Raw genomic sequence first — 18,386 nt, 5'->3', positions numbered from 1 at the left:
TATCACCAGATATCAGAAGATATTTACAGCAGTATCACCAGATATCAGAAGATATTTACAGCAGTATCACCAGATATCAGAAGATATTTACAGCAGTATCACCAGATATCAGAAGATATTTACAGCAGTATCACCAGATATCAGAAGATATTTACAGCAGTATCACCAGATATCAGAAGATATTTACAGCAGTATCACCAGATATCAGAAGATATTTACAGCAGTATCACCAGATATCAGAAGATATTTACAGCGGTATCACCAGATATCAGAAGATATTTACAGCAGTATCACCAGATATCAGAAGATATTTACAGCGGTATCACCAGATATCAGAAGATATTTACAGCGGTATCACCAGATATCAGAAGATATTTACAGTGGTATCACCAGATATCAGAAGATATTTACAGCAGTATCACCAGATATCAGAAGATATTTACAGCAGTATCACCAGATATCAGAAGATATTTACAGCAGTATCACCAGATATCAGAAGATATTTACAGCAGTATCACCAGATATCAGAAGATATTTACAGCAGTATCACCAGATATCAGAAGATATTTACAGCAGTATCACCAGATATCAGAAGATATTTACAGCAGTATCACCAGATATCAGAAGATATTTACAGCAGTATCACCAGATATCAGAAGATATTTACAGCGGTATCACCAGATATCAGAAGATATTTACAGCAGTATCACCAGATATCAGAAGATATTTACAGCGGTATCACCAGATATCAGAAGATATTTACAGCAGTATCACCAGATATCAGAAGATATTTACAGCAGTATCACCATTTCAACCAGAAATACACTGACAACTTACTTAAAGCTCAACATATCGAAAGGTGAAAATTAAAGCTCGCTTGACGATGAGCAAACCGTGTCTTAGTTATTACAATGTCTATACTAAGCAGATTTGATTTGGTCTCAGACTTGATAATAGCAGAGAATAGGCCCGTATGGTGCTGTTAATGAGAGCAAGGCTAAGTCCCAGTGTTAACCGACAAGCTCCCCCAGGGTCTTCTGTTACAACACAACACTACCCAACCAAACACCCCAGGGCCACAGCTGCCATCTTGACTTTCTCCGCAACATTTCTTCATACAGCCCTGATGCACCTCTAGCTGGCCTGTCAAATGAAGTGGAAAGGACATCAATCAAACCGGAGTAAATAAGCTCAATCAAAGTGTCTGGAAGCCTTCTACAGTAAAATATGGAGCAGCACAGTCCAGTCCAGAGTGGATGTGGAGCTCACAAGTCAATTACGATCCCTCCTCACCACTAAATAAGAGCTAAGTTATGTGGTTTTTGCATTTGGAACTAAAATTGTTCTTTAAAAGTATATGCTTAATTTAGTATACATTTTTGTTTTTATTCATTCATTAAAAAGCTGGAATCCATAGCGGTGAAATTGCTATGACCATTTTGCAATATTACAACAACAAATATGTTACTTCAAACGATGAACACGGTCTCTTCCCCTCGGACATCATTGCACACCGTTGCACGCACCACAGAACAACAAAGTACGTACTTCGATTTATTTTTACCACGATGCTGGATGCTCATTTCCTCAACAACAACAAAAAACATTAACAAAATGCCCCTGGGGCGGCGAGTGTCGATGTTGCGAATCTCAGCTTGAAATGCTCTGCTATCAAACGTTGCCTGTACATCCTTCTCAATTTCACAATAAAGCACTATGGCGTTGGACGACCAGATTCAGTGAGTGTTGTTCATTGAGATTTAGTTTGCACTTTAAAAAATAAAGGTCTAATAAAATGGCTGCCCTATTTGTAGTTTGTTGTGGCCATGTTTGTAGTCCTGTACCTCTGCTGGTGATGCTCTCCTGGTTGGTCTCACTGAGGTGGGCCACGCTGCCTTGTTTGGAGCCAGCACAAAGGCCATCTTCCTCCATAGATCTCCAGCCCAGCAAAGTAGCCTCCGATAAGGCAAATTGTGCCATTAATCCTGGATGAAACAAGGGGACAGACATTGTAAACAACGTAAAATAAATGGTTCCAAATCTCATTTATTGACGTGTTGATTTGTTTAATTTGAATTGCTTCTTCTGTTCACTCTTACCTGCAGTGAAGCGGGCCTCCTTTTCTCCTTCACTGAGTTCACTGTACATTTCGCTCTCTATCCGCCTCTCCTTCTCACGTTGCGAGGTTGGGATTTTGGTGACCACAGCCCCTTCAGTCCCAGTGGATGGTGTGTTCCAGCTCTGCCATTCGATCATGTGAGCCACTTTGCCCGAGGCCATGGCAGTGGGCTTAGTTACTTTATCCTTCATGGAACGGGACACGCCTAAATAAAGAATAGAGGGGGGGGGGGGGGAACACTGTTTCACAACACATTCAATTTGGGAATATGGCACCTCCCACAATGGATTTGGGGTCAGGAAGTGAAATGTGCTGGGAACTGTGGGAAATGCTTAATGGCTTGTGTTTTCTTTCTGGGAGGCAACGGTACAGTAGCCGAATATGAATTCGGTACAAAGTGGCTTCTTCCTCTTTCATGCATGTCTCTCAGGAGCTATGGATGGTTGGAGATTGAAGGGAGTGTAGATGGGGCTTACAGCATTATTAGAAGCTGTCTATTTACTCGTCAAATTAATCAAGAAGATGAGATTCATTAGACTTTAAGCATTTGTTTGTAATTAAAATGTGAAAAAAGTTATCTTTGCTTTAAACATAATTCTCAAAAGGCCCCACTGCAAATCCTTAATTAAAGTGCAAATATCTGATGATAACAAAGGATGTATTCATTCAGAGTAAGTAACAATAAAAATCTAATTAAATCAATTGAGTGTGAACTGAATCCATTGGGCAATAGCAAATATGCTGGGATGAATGAAGCCTTGCTGATTTATTAGTTAAATCAGTTAAAAAATATTGTTGTTCTCATAAAATGCAAATGTCATTCATAAAATAATATTAATTTTAGATGTGTATTCAATGTTATACAAAGTTATTTTGAGAGTAAGGAAAGTGATTTTGGAGTCTTTATTATTCCAAGGTCGATATAATCTGACTGTTAAACACAAACACGATATCAATCAAATGTACTTCAACTTCACCAGACACAAACACAACACAGTTGTATGGCTCTGTGCACAAACAAGCACAGAGCCATAAAACTGCCTTGCCATCACAATAAACAATCACCACCACCACAAATACCACACTACAAAACACTACATTTCCCAGCATGCCTGTGGAGTTGCATTGTGGTTTCTGCACTTACTTTAAAACTTGTATATGTATATATATTTTTTTATCTGATTGGATTCCATCAATTGCCTATAACCGGCCATTGATGTGTGCATTAGGTATCAATGGGGAGGCAGGAAGTGAAACAGGAAGGGCACCCACAGGGGCGACCATGTTGGCTCCATCTCCACTTCCTGTCTGGAGCCAACATGGGGCTGGTTTACCATCTACCAGGACAGACACACACCTGACACACCTGTCAGTGAGGACTTAGCCAGAGCACCGATCCCGTAGGCGTTGGAGTTCCTCTTCAGACGAGGCAGGATGGAGGAAGTGTCCTCCATAGAGAGCTGTAGAAAGGGATGAGGGGAGGAAAGAAATAAATCAACAAATAATTGTGGAGGGGAAAAGGGAGAGGAATGACCAATTGTTGTGAGGGGGTAAAACAACATTGTTGGTTGAGGATTAGATATGCGATAAAATAAAATAGGGGAAAATCCTGCTTAACAAATGATCCATACAACTACCACCATATTAAGCAAAAGATACATTACATTATCCAACACATCACAAATCATATCAGCACTTTGGTTAAACCAGCGATTGTCAGCACAGTAGTGTAGTAGTTCACTGTGCAGTCAGTGTACTGTACCTGTAGGGCCTGTGATTCATATGATTGATACATAAAGGAGCATCATGCTAGCAGCTAGCGTTAGCTACTGTAGATGAGGTAAGGTTATTACAGCTTGTTATCTCCCAGCCTGAGATACTATGTAACACAGGCAGTACAGTAGATTAGCAGCAGCGCTAAGATAGAGAGATATGGAAAGAGGGAGGGAGGGATGTGGGATGAGGAGAGACTGAAGGAAGAAAACGTTGGCTTATCTACAGACAAGAGAGCCAAAATACGTGGCGGAGCGGAGGAAGAAGAGGACGAGATTAGCACAGGACTTACATTGATTCCTTCCCAGGAAAACTCGGCATGCCCATGCTGAGAGAGAGAAGGAGGGAGAGGAAGAAAACCAGGCGAGATATAGGTATGTTTGTAGAGGAGCCAGGAAACGGGAACGCAACAGAGAGGGGATAGGATTGAAAGAAGAACACATACAACAACAACAACAACAACAACAACAACAACAAAACTGACAAAGAAGGTAAAAGATACACAGGATGAAACCAGTAGTCATAAAGTAGTAAAGATTTGGGTGGCGGGAGGAAGAGAAAGCATCCGAGTAAAGAAGGTGGAATACAAAAAGTGCAAGAGAGATTTGGATGATGTGGATGATTGAAATACTGATCAATTGAGGATAGAATAGAGATGAGAATCCACTGTCTGTATGTGAATAGATTCTCTCATATCAGCTTGACCATAGGCTTTGGAAACCGAAATAGAAAAAGTACTGTTTATTGCCATTGATGTCAGTGTTTGTGTTTGTAATGCTTCCCTCGCAATAATAGGATACAACTCATTATTCATAATTGAATAATATCTTATAGTATCATAATACATCCTTATAAATAGGACAATCCATTACATAAATGGTGCCACTTGTGAGGGAAATCCCTGCATAAAATGGTGCCCCGTGTGAGGTCATTCTCCTACAATACTCTGATTCGATATTCACTTCATTAGAAGAAATCACCCTTGACCACACACTCAAATTGGGGGAAACCAATAATATTTTCCATTTACTCTCATTGTAAAATAGCTAACTTCCACGTTGATTTGTTGTTATACAGAAATAACAAAACATGCAGAAAGATAGCTTAATCAGGTCAGAAATCACGACCAACGGTTCAAAATGCTCCAACATAGGGAATTAGACCCTGCGAGAAGAGCCCTGTAGCTTCAGGCTATTCGGCGTGGGAGAGTGGGAAATTGTGGGAACCCGGTGTCTAAGTAGGCTACACGTAGCTATGTGTGTGGAAAACACTTTTGTCACAGATAAGACATTTATCTCGTTTAGTATAGTCTGCATGTTTGTGTCGTTGGTCTTGTCCGGGCCGGTAGCTACCTAGCACTCAAGTGGCTGCTGGCGCCGTCATAAAAAGTGGCATGAGGGAAGCCCCATGTTGTCACAGTGATTAAGCAAGCCCCATGAAGTCCAAGCTAGCCACCCAGAGGATTTCTGCTTTAGTTGGGATGGATAAAAAGAATCCCACAAAATGTTGAATTATTCACCGAAAAAAGTGACTGTGGTCAGTGCTTGCTCTTTATTTATGAGGGCTTGCGGTGTGGGGTTTGTCACTAGAAATGATTTATCATGGTTAAAATGTGCATTAACAGGAAGGGCGAGCAAGAGCAGCACGGCGTCAGTGTCCTTGGAACTTGTTCTGCCAAGCAACAGGCCCAGTGATTTCTGCGAACAGGTTTCCCCTGGTGAAACACTTTTGTCTCAATCGGCCAATCAGACATCAGTGGTCTTATTCTTGCCATCAAGCTCTGGTCAGTCCAGAGGAGTGCATACTGTCTCTCTAACCACATGTGTTATGAGGCTGCAGTCTGCATCTACCTCAGCTCAGCTGCCACTGCTGTGTTGACAGATTTCTGAAAAATAGGTGACCCCTGGCCAATCCATATCCATCCATCATATCCAGAACTATATGGGGTGAACATTTTTTGTTGTTGTTGCTTGTCAGACATCTAACAGAAATGGGGATGGGTTGTCCCACAAAACATATTCAAAGAGCATATTAAGTGTAGTAGAATTTGTAGCCTACACGCTCTATTCATGTTTAAACATCTGTGGCGGTCTTGTTGGTTGTCACTGTGTAGGGTCTTTGTGTTGTTTTAAAAGACCCCATTGTGTATTGCAATTCAGCCGTGTAGCCTCTTTAAAGAGAGAAAAACTAAACAGCAACAGTGGTAAAGAGGTAAGATGGATCGTATGCTATGTCCCTGGAGTGGGAGATTATATACAGTACATAATGGTTTGGGCTCTCGAGACCTGCTTCAGTGGCCTTTGTGAGAAATTCAATATAAACTATCTCTGAGCAACATTATATCATTGCACTCTCAGTATATGGAGCAGTGTGAGCGAGACACGCTCAGTTTCACTACTAGATATAATCAAATCAAAAAAAGCATGAAACTACACTTTTCCTCAATGGCCATCTTGGCTCAAGGACCCATTGGACATAAAGAAGAAATGCACTCGAGGGTAGAGCTGGAATGGTGTACAATCCAGACAAATGATATTTCACTTCAGGGGGATAAAACGTACATTGAAATGTCATCCATACCTGCTCCCCATCTTTCCGTACAGGAACAGCGTCCGCTGCTGGAAAAGACACAAAGGAAAAAAACTGAAAGAAGAACATGAAGCCAACCTCATGCAACCTTTACTGAGTAGAGCTGGCAGCACCCTCGAACATGTACGCTGGCGTTCAGACAAAGCACTAGCATTGTACGATTATTTGCACCAGCTGTTAGCGTATTTGGGGAAAAAGAGCACGTCATCATTGGCCACGATCTTTAGGTTCCTCTGCTGATTGTGTTCAAGAAGGTCTCGAATGACACCTTTGTGTGGTATATAACTGCCTTGTCATTAGGATGCATTTGATAGTAAGCCTACGAAATCATGCATTACGTTTTAACTTAGTATTAAACTAGTAGTAAGACATATTATATTATTATACCTAAAGTACAGAAAATACAGTAAAGTAATATTATATTGGCACATACTGTAAATTGACACTGCATCGCGTGCCCTCTTCTCCACACAGAAATAAGCTGAAAAAAGTCCTTAATTGAATTCAAAATCCTTAAAACACTTGTCTGTAATATCTATATCTATAATATATATATCTATATCCTAACATCTCACTTTAATATTTGTAACAGCTAGTGTCATTTAAAAGGGCAACACACATAAAGGAACAGAATCCATCACAAAAGGGGAGTTCTGAATTGAAACACGTTCTCGTGACTATCTAAGGGCCCCGTCTGAATGTGGACCCTTTAAGCACTTGAAAGTGTCCTTTAAACAAGCAAGATCCAACATAAAAGAAAGTCAAATTGAGTACAAAGATTTGAATTGAAACACTTCTCCTCTCTTTAACTACAGCTGAGTTGACACCCGGGGGAACCTGGAGGCCATTTTCCTCCATCAGACACACCGGAGACCTCTACAGCTGATGGAACTCCAAGATAACCAAGGGAAAATGAGGGTGAGGAACAGGTGGTAGGTCTCGAAGAAAAACCAGAAAGGATGACATGGAGGGGGAAACAACAGAGGGTTTACTGAGATGGGGTAGAGAACAAAAAGGACACAACTTCGAGGAGGATGGGGCGTTCCAGTAGACCAATATTTTAATGGTAATCAGTGAGTTTTATAGTATGTTATCCTGCACCTTATCCAATGGAATGAGAAGGTGGTGAATGTTTTATTGTTGGTGTTAAAAGAATCTTCGCCTAGATTATTTCAACACTGAATTGTGAGTCGTGTCCACAGTTGATAAGACATCATTTTTTGTTGTCGTTGCCACATCTCACCACCTCACGTGTAAGATCTATCCATCTGTAAAACATGCAAATAAAAAAACAGGCCCAAACACACTCATCTTAACCCCACACTTGTCTCCCTGGCCTGTCAAGAGGTCTTCAACAGCTTGGAGTAAACAGCTGCCATCTAACAGCTTGGAGTAAACTAGACAGATATACCTCTTGACCTTATAGAGAACTAAGCCTCCTCCACTTTGCTGTGGAATTTGTCTCGTTGTAGAGAATTTTCTTTCCCGCATTCGTCGTTGAACAAAAACATCAGAGTCAGATATTGAACCTTTTGAGAGGAGAGTTAAGATCTCAACCGTCACAGGAGTCTTATGATACAACTGTACAATTACAAAGGTGGGGGGGCTTTGTTCCCGACCAATTGTATGGGCTGGGGGAAGGGTAGGACTATGTTCACAAAGTGGGCGAAACAGCAGGGGCATGCCGCTCTCGCTGCACTGTGCAGGTTCCGTTGCGGAGCATTTATCCTACTGTGACCAACCGAGCGGAAGCCAGAAGCCGGCGAGGGCCGTCAAAGCAATAGGCGGGGGAAGGGAGCATCGTCAGACACTGCCGTGATCACCTCCTGACAGATCTCGTGGTTCGAAATGTTTGGGACCATCATCATCTGTCTTTTGCGATCGCTTGGGGCTGAGTGGGGCGTCTTGGTGGTGACACACAGTGGCTGACGTGCGCCTTGACACTGATTCAGGGTGAAGGGCAAAGTCTGACTCACCTCAGCTCTAGTACCAGTGCCGAAGGGTGTTCTAGCGGGACACCGCTACATTGTTTTAATCAAAAAAACTGTTGAGATACCACAAATACTGTCAACCTAATTTTGGGACCCAAAATACATACCCACTGGGCACAGAAATCAACACAGCATCTATTCCATGTTGTTTCAATGTAATTTCATAAAAATTATTCATTTGATAGTAGATAGTTGATTCAAACAGCGTGTTCCCAGTGGATAACTACGAGGTAAAAAAAACAATTCCGAGCTATTAATGGCAGACAAATCACTGGATATAAAATGACCAAAACAACATGCTACTAATTCAAATGGTATGTCTCAGAGATTAACTGAACACTTAGCCACCCAAAGCCATTGATGCCCAACTACAGCACAGCCCATGCTTCTCTCTGTCTTCTTTTCTCCATTCCATCTTTTACTCTTCTCTCTCTTCCAAATTCCTTCCTCCCATCCTCTTCCCTCTCTCTCTGAGCCCCTCTCTCTCCCCTCTTCACCTATGCCCTCTAGAAGTCTTCCACACGAAAGGTCAGTACAGTAGCAGCTCAACCGTGACCACCTGTCAAGCAAACTAGACCGACCAGTCACCTTGGGCCCATGTCCGTCAACCTTGCGAGTCGTCAGTCAACTCCCGTCATCAGCCATGCGGTGTGTGTGAGACACAGCGAGTGTACTCCACTCAATATAGAGCATCCGTCAGTCAGTCTATCAGCACTTTTAAAGAAATCAATATTGGGGGGGGGGGGGGCAATTCCTGTGTAATGCAATATCTCATAGACACTCAATATAACTGAATAACAAACAAGATGAGTGATGTTAAATAGTGCACAAAAAGCTACAGCATGCTTCAACAGACTGTTGAGTAGTGTGTTTGTTTCTGGGTAATTGAAGGAGACCTATGTAAGAAAGTGACAGTTTCACCAATCACATGAACAATGTGGTAGCAGAATCAGAATTAGTTAGGTAATATTCATAAGTAAGATGTTTTATTTACATAATAATGCTTATGTGAGATATGTCATGAGAATGTCTTCTTTTGGATAATACTATTGGCAGTTTGCAGTTATCCCTTCTCTGCTAGGGCTTAGTCACTTGGGGCCCAGAGAGGGGAGAGGTCAGGCTTGTCTGCATATGTCAATATATCTGTTAAACGATGTGATGCTATGAATAATATCAGAAGGGGAGGAGGACAGAATGGAGGCTTGTCTTCTTATGGGAATGTGTCTGTAACTATTGTATGTCCCCTCTGAGGTTGCCCTTATCTTGATTTAGTATATGACTTAAGAGGCTCATTGTCTTTTCTGATCTTGTCCAGGAGGGATTGTATTTGAGATGGGAGTATCTAGAATTGACAATTGATATATGCCATTGGATGAGGTAATGTTTTGGTCCTAAGTGGTAATAAGAACGAGATTAGAATCTCGTCTAAAGATACCACACTGAACGATAATTTATAGCTAATGCTGTCTGGCTACGGGATACTCCTCTCTCAATTAAAGTCTTCCTTTGTAATGTTCCTAAGATCTGTGTTTCGTCATGTGAGTTGAGATGGGTATGTCTATAAATGATGCTAAGAACTGTTTTGTATGGACTCTCAGAGAATTCATTTATAGACACTGAATTGATCTGAGAGTCAAAAAGGGCTATGGTGAAGCTCATATAATTAAAGATGGACTTTATAATATAACTCTGACTTGTGTGTGGTTTGCTCTCATTATTTGGTAATACAGGAAATTACCACGACAACACACACTTTCAGTACAGATTAGAAACATAAACACCTTCAGTATACAGAAACATAAATACTTTAGCATAACCACCTTCAGTATACAGAAACATAAATACTTTAACATAAACACCTTCAGTATACAGAAACATAAATACTTTAACATAAACAACTTCAGTATACAATAAACATAAATACTTTAACATAAACACCTTCAGTATACAGAAACATAAATACTTTAACATAAACACCTTCGGTATACATAAACATACACACTTTCAGTATACAGAAACATAAACACTTTCAGTAAACATAAACATACACACTTTCAGTACAGATTAGAAACATAAACACCTTCAGTATACATACACATAGATACTTTAACATAAACACCTTCAGTATACAGAAACATAAATACTTCAACATAAACACCTTCAGTATACAATAAACATAAATACTTTAACATAAACACCTTCAGTATACAGAAACATAAATACTTTAACATAAACACCTTCAGTATACATAAACATACACACTTTCAGTATACAGAAACATAAACACTTTCAGTACACATAAACATACACACTTTCAGTATACAGAATCATAAACACCTTCAGTATACAGAAACATAAACACTTTCAGTATACAGAAACATAAACACTTTCAGTATACAGAAACATAAACACCTTCAGTATACAGAAACATAAACATCAGTATACAGAAACAGAAACACCTTCAGTATACAGAAACATAAACACTTTCAGTATACAGAAACATAAACACTTTCAGTATACAGAAACATAAACACTTTCAGTATACAGAAACATAAACACCTTCAGTATACAGAAACATAAACACTTTCAGTATACAGAAACATAAACACCTTCAGTATACAGAAACATAAACACCTTCAGTATACAGAAACATAAACACCTTCAGTATACAGAAACATAAACACTTTCAGTATATAGAAACATAAACACTTTCAGTATACAGAAACATAAACACCTTCAGTATACAGAAACATAAATACTCTCAGTATACAGAAACATAAACACTTTAACATAAACACCTTCAGTATACAGAAACATAAATTATTTAACATAGACACTTTCAGTATACAGAATCATAAACACTTTCAGTATACAGAAACATAAACACTTTCATTATACAGAAACTTAAACACTTTCAGTATACAGAAACAGAAACACCTTCAGTATACAGAAACATAAACATCAGTATACAGAAACATAAACATACACACTTTCAGTATACAGAAACATAAACACCTTCAGTATACAGAAACATAAACACCTTCAGTATACAGAAACATAAACATACACACTTTCAGTATACAGAAACATAAACACTTTCAGTATACAGAAACATAAACACTTTCAGTATACAGAAACATAAACACTTTCAGTATACAGAAACAGAAACACCTTCAGTATACAGAAACATAAACATCAGTATACAGAAACATAAACATACACACTTTCAGTATACAGAAACATAAACACCTTCAGTATACAGAAACATAAACACCTTCAGTATACAGAAACATAAACATACACACTTTCAGTATACAGAAACATAAACACTTTCAGTATACAGAAACATAAACACTTTCAGTATACAGAAACATAAACACTTTCAGTATACAGAAACATAAAAACCTTCAGTATACAGAATCATAAACACCTTCAGTATACAGAAACATAAACACCTTCAGTATACAGAAACATAAACACTTTCAGTATATAGAAACATAAACACTTTCAGTATACAGAAACATAAACACCTTCAGTATACAGAAACATAAACACCTTCAGTATACAGAAACATAAACACTTTCAGTATATAGAAACATAAACACTTTCAGTATACAGAAACATAAACACCTTCAGTATACAGAAACATAAATACTCTCAGTATACAGAAACATAAACACTTTAACATAAACACCTTCAGTATACAGAAACATAAATTATTTAACATAGACACTTTCAGTATACAGAATCATAAACACTTTCAGTATATAGAAACATAAACACTTTCAGTATACAGAAACATAAACACTTTCAGTATACAGAAACATAAACACCTTCAGTATACAGAAACATAAACACTTTCAGTATACAGAAACATAAACACCTTCAGTATACAGAAACATAAACACTTTCAGTATACAGAAACATAAACACCTTCAGTATACAGAAACATAAACACTTTCAGTATACAGAAACATAAACACTTTCAGTATACAGAAACATAAACACCTTCAGTATACAGAAACATAAACACTTTCAGTATACATAAACATAAATACTCTCAGTATACAGAAACATAAACACTTTCAGTATACAGAAACATAAACACTTTCAGTATACAGAAACATAAACACCTTCAGTATACAGAAACATAAATACTCTCAGTATACAGAAACATAAACATCAGTATACAGAAACATAAACATCAGTTTTCAGAAACATAAATACTTTACGTACAGTTTAGAAACATAAAAACTTTCAGTATACAGAAACATAAATACTTCCAGTATACAGAAACATAAATACTTTCAGTACAGTTTAGAAACATAAATACTTCCAGTATACAGAAACATAGACACATTAGGTACAAATTAGAAACATTAACAGCTTCAGTTTAAAAGAAAATCCAGGCAGCAGGTAGCCTAGTGGTTAGAGCATTGGGCCAGTAACCAAAAGGTTGCTAGATCATGTCCCCAAGGTAAAAGTCTGTTGTTTTGCCCCCAAACAAGGCAGTTAACCCACTGTTCCTAGGCTGTCATTGTAAATAAGAATTTGTACTTACAGTTTTTCTCAATTGCCAAAACACTAAAACCCATTTGGATGAACAAAGTTCTCAGTTGCCTGGACTCATTTAGCTAATTATGCAGTCTGTTGTCAATACCTTCAACCATTTCACATGGTAAAACACAATTTGCAGATCTCACTTAGACTTTTCAGCAAAACTCTAAACACATTCTCAAAACACATTCTGCACTCTAATGCACATGTCATCCATACTGGTAAACACAACTGGCAACAATCAAATACAAATAGAGAACATATGTCATTGATTGAACACAACCACTCAAAATTGATTTAACCTGTTTCAAATGATGCGACACAACCAATATAAGCCAGTTCAGAGAGCAAACAGGTTGTTGAAGGTGGGAAGGAGAAAGTCTGAGAATGGATACTGTAGTACAGTGCATTGTAGGCTGTATACTGTACAATGGATGAATTGTATGGCCCTGAACATTGTGCTTTCCATTTATTAACAGTACTGACTGCTCAATAGATTTTGACTGGTTGCAGGTTCATATCAACAAAGAACAAGAATTACAGTATCACAGAGACAAAGGACAAGTTTGTGAGATGCAGGGTACAGTACTGTAAAAATAAGGGTACAAGGAGGAGGAAGAACAAAAACCAAAATTGCAAAGAGCAAAGCAAAGTAGTAATTTATGATCAAATCAATTTTGAGCTACTATGATAGAACATGTTTTCATTCATCAAAGGACAATGATGGAAAAAATATGAATATTTTTTTGATTAAAAATGTACTTCTCCCTGAGAGTTGTATGTTTTGAACAATGTGTTTTCTATTTTTCGGTGTATTGTTTACTGACTGCTTGATTGTGTATATCATTTTGATCACTTTGTTTATGATTTGAGAACCGTGTTTGATTTTGAACACAGGTAAAAACTGTTTTGAGGGCGAATGTTTCATTTTGCAAGAGGAGTCAGAGGTTATGTAAATAGTGCTTGAAGATGAGGTTTTGTGTTTAATGTTTTCAGGAAATGGAGCAAGGTTTCAGTAATTGTGTTTTAGCAATTGAGAAAAACTGCAACTGACTTGCCTCGTTGAAAAATCAACACCTTCAGTATACATAAACAGACCTTGGCTTCTCTCCTGATATATTCACTCTCATGTCATTTCCATGATCCAGTTGGTCTATTTACTAGTAGTTTAGTTTCACACTGTATAATTTACATTCTAGTAATATAAATACACAACACCTCTTCATTGTACTCGATGGTACTATGAGTAGGCTTAGCTACTTCTCATTTCCGCCTTACATTAGGCCTACTTTCATCATCTTATTTTTGTTGTTGTTGAAAAACCTACAGACCTGATCTGGTACTTCAAAATATACAGTATCTCATTGTAATACATAGTGTATCTTGTATGTTGAACTATGCAGTACATCACAGAGTTTCAGCTAATTCATCAATATTTCCAATACATGATTTCCCCCTTAAAAGGCAGGCTTCAACTCATTATTTTATTTACCGTAATGAACCATTACGGCGTTAAAAAAGGGTTACAACAAACTATTTTAAAAAATGCAAATGGCCTACATCCATTGGCTTTCAGTAATTGGACTCTGTTTGAGGAGTGAAGAGAAAATATGACATCAGCGTCCGATACTGCCATTGCCACTGAGGCTTGCTAAGTGTCTCGCCACCCATGAAAGACAAATTAAGTCAATTACAGATATGTAATGGATGAAGGCCTAGGGATATTTGGAAAAGGTCACAGGAGACATGTCATGGCTACACACAGGAAAACACTACATGGAATGAACTGTGTTCCTCAATTTCTCGGCTGTGTTTCTCATTGCTTTTCACTTCCCCTGTTTTCTCCTCCCGGAAAATAAGGGAGTCTAGGACTAAATGCAGTCCGGTAACTGTTCATCATGAACAACATCCGTTGTGAACACAATGGAATATAATAACTAAGGTCGGCACTCTACGCAATACACTGGAATAATACCGCTGGCAAAACAGTAGAATACAGTAGAATCAGATCATGGTGTCTTGTTGGCATGGCATGGTTCCTCTGGGGAACATGGTTCCTCTGAATGTTTCCCAGAGGAGCTAAAGACTGTATTGGGATGTGCTGTTGACCCATGTGTACTTTAAGCATCTCTTCTCCACTCGCATCCATCAACCTCACTCCCATACCAGAAGCTATATATAGCAATATATGCTTATTATAACAACGGAGCTCTCAGCAATGGGCTGTTGTTGTTGGATGCGAGTCAACCTAAGTTCACACATGATAACAACCGGCAAATTGAATGTGATAAGATGCACTTAAATGCCCATGTCTTGTTATTGGTATCACTATAGTATTCTATAATACACATTTTACAGCATTTCGCTGGCGAGAGACAGAGAGAGAGAGACAGAGAGAGAGAGAGACAGAGAGAGAGACAGACAGACAGACAGACAGACAGACAGAGAGAGAGACAGACAGACAGAGAGAGACAGACAGAGAGAGAGACAGAGAGAGAGAGAGACAGACAGAGAGAGAGAGACAGACAGAGAGACAGAGAGAGAGACAGAGAGAGACAGACAGACAGAGAGGCAGAGAGAGACAGACATACAGACAGACCTGACGAGAAACAACTTCTTTATCAATCTTGAGTGATTTCATCTCTGTTTGAAGGGACTTTACATGGACTTTTGTATTAAAAAAATGTTGTAGAGAGACATTGTCAGAGGGAAAACTCCAACTCTAGTGTTGTTTACTGCTCCAAAACGCTACATCCAGACTAACACCTTCCCTAGCTTGATTTCACACACTCATTTGTCTCTAAAACGCCAGGCTGGCTTTCATCGCCAAAGTCAAAACACGTGCAACACATCCTCTACCGACTCAATGACAATCAAAGGTCAAATTTTCATCCATCCATTTATTTATTTAATTCACCTCCGACTGCGAGCCTCCACATTTGTTTGCATGAAGGAACTGACCAGGCTTGATGAAGCGTTTAATACAAAAGGGCAATCCATTACGTATGAATCCAAAACAAACAACGCACCACGCTTGAGCTAATCCCCCGTTAACACTGTCTACAGTATAACACACCAAATAATATCCAATCCCATCGGAGCCCGGTCGACTTCAGTGGAATCATCCACTGCCTATGTCACAGCCAGATGGACCGTACCAGTTCCACAGACCATGAACTTCCATTCAGTCTCCATGGTACTATCAGCACTGAGGCTCTTTTGAGCCGTACACCTCCTCGTAGCTCCGCCGGCTGTATTAACCACTGGCAGCGTTGACTTTGTTCAATTGACCTACATGTGTAGCGCATCCAGGCTCACACCTGGGTTTGCCGCGATCGGTTCTGACTCATCCAATGCGGGTCATAGTCCAGCCGGGTTTGTGTGTGTGTGTGTGTGTGTGTGTGTGTGTGTGTGTGTGTGTGTGTGTGTGTGTGTGTGTGTGTGTGTGTGTGTGTGTGTGTGTGTGTGTGTGTGTGTGTGTGTGTGTGTGTGTGTGTGTGTCTCCGTTTCATACCTCCTAACTTGAAATGCACTGCTGCACACATGCTTCGATTGATTACCCGCCGGTCATGACGCACTCCGTCGGAGGAGAGGGGAACATTTGTAATTTGCTCATACACAGCCAGCGGTTACCTTAGCTCTAAGTCATGGCAGGAGGGCGGTTTAACAAGAGGGAGCGCGCACACGCACACACACACACACACACGCATAGTCAAACTAAGTCCATTTCCTCATGACTTTCCCTTCATCCATCCCTTCATCCATCCATCCCTCCCTCCCCCGATCCGATCCCTTCGTCCGTCATGAAATCCTGCTCTCTGCTCTCTTTTTTCTTAGCTTCCCTCTTTCCCGTTTTTTTCCTCTCTCTTCATCACTATTTATATGTGCAACGGTACACCATGCAGACACTGCTAACAGGATTTCACGTCATTCCTTTCTCTGTCTCTCCTCCTCTCTCTCTATTTCTCTCCTTTATTATGTCTCCCCTGACATCATTGTAAACAACCTCTACTGTCATATTTCATTCTCTCTGTCTCCTCAGAGCCCTCTGTATATCTCTCTCTCTCACACACACACACACACACACACACACACACACACACACACACACACCTATCTCCATGCGCACATGGTCGTACAGTCCATTAGGCATATACATTTGAAATGTCAACCGAGTCGGCCCGTATTCCAGTCCACTAGAAATTGCCTTCACTTCCATTGTCACGCCACCGCCTTGCCATTTCTCCCTATTCCCCACATTCAGCATGCAAAACAAAAACCTCTCCTCTCTGTCTAGCCTCAGACGTACGATGCCGAGCCCCGTTAACCAACACGTCTCCATAGAAACGTACTTACGGCTTCAGAGGAGAAATTCAGAGTCCCCCCAGAGTCCCCCTTCCCCCACTCCCACCCTCCTCCATCTCCCTCGTCACTGGGGGAAAAGCAGATGGGGAAAAGATGGGGGTCTGCTTACTGATGGTCCGGGAGCCGATGCAGCCCATGGTGTCTGTCTCTCACAGAGGCCCTGGAAGCAGCAAGCGAGGAAGCGCCACCCTTTCGCCAGGCATTCTCTCCACTCCTCTTCTCTCCTCCCGTCTCGTTCCGTATGTGTGTGTGTGTGCACGTCTCTCCCTCTCTCTCACTCTCTTGCTCCCTTTCGCTCTCTCCTCTTGCTCTGCCTTTGTCTCGCCCGCTCCCTCTCTCTCCTTACCTACCGTCAAACCCACTGGCACACACACAGAGAGACACAGATAGAGTGCAGCGTCGCGATGCTGGAGCATCCCCGTGTTCGACAGTCAGTCAGTAAATCAACGTGTCTGAGAGGGAGATGTGGAAGGAAAGACTTGACATCGTTGAAATAATGACAAGCAAGTACTAGTTACTTCAATGCCATTAATATCCCAACTCTCCAAGTGATTGAAGTATAACTCATTTAGCAGAAATGTTGACCTATTCTGTCAACTGGAAACATCCTCTCTGTCTTCTGACGGTGTGATAAATGTGTCTAGTATGTCTCTATTCTCCCTCTCTCGCTCTCTCTTTCTCTCTCTGGCAATGCAGTACAGCTCTTTTCCTCTCCTTCTGCCCCTCCCTCCTTCCGTCTCTCTTCGTCTTACTCCCACAATATACATATAAACACAGACAGTGATTCAATTGTGTGGAGGCGAGGCAGGAGGACAATGGATGAGTCCTTGAGCTCTCTGACTCTCTCCTACTCCCTCAGTGACTGCTTTTATGCGCCGAGTCAAATCTCACACATTGAATACTGGCTTTTTTCCCTATGGAGCTCAATGCTTTGACAGCATTGGCCGTCGAATTTGGTCATGTGGATAGTCATAAAACTATTGGTTAATATA

At 40.1% G+C, this 18,386-nt stretch overlaps 1 protein-coding gene across 1 annotated transcript in view; it reads right to left on the bottom strand.

The window, feature by feature from the left end:
* The window catches only part of LOC135551423 (protein FAM131B-like), a 29,116-nt gene extending 11,399 nt beyond the window's left edge, over window positions 1-17,717 (bottom strand). Inside the window, exons 1-5 of the mRNA XM_064982638.1 lie at window positions 17,504-17,717; window positions 6,473-6,510; window positions 3,477-3,579; window positions 2,100-2,324; window positions 1,845-1,985 (exon numbers count right to left, since the gene is read on the bottom strand). Of these exons, the coding sequence (XP_064838710.1) occupies window positions 1,845-1,985; window positions 2,100-2,324; window positions 3,477-3,579; window positions 6,473-6,510; window positions 17,504-17,531 (535 nt within the window). The 5' untranslated portion in view covers window positions 17,532-17,717. The remainder of the gene's footprint in view (window positions 1-1,844; window positions 1,986-2,099; window positions 2,325-3,476; window positions 3,580-6,472; window positions 6,511-17,503) is intronic.
* Window positions 17,718-18,386: the final 669 nt, after the last annotated feature.

Source organism: Oncorhynchus masou, chromosome 13 (assembly GCF_036934945.1).
Source record: "Oncorhynchus masou masou isolate Uvic2021 chromosome 13, UVic_Omas_1.1, whole genome shotgun sequence".
Classification (NCBI taxonomy): domain Eukaryota; kingdom Metazoa; phylum Chordata; class Actinopteri; order Salmoniformes; family Salmonidae; genus Oncorhynchus; species Oncorhynchus masou.
Note: the sequence above shows the minus strand (reverse complement) of the source record. Positions and strands in the feature narration are given on the sequence as shown.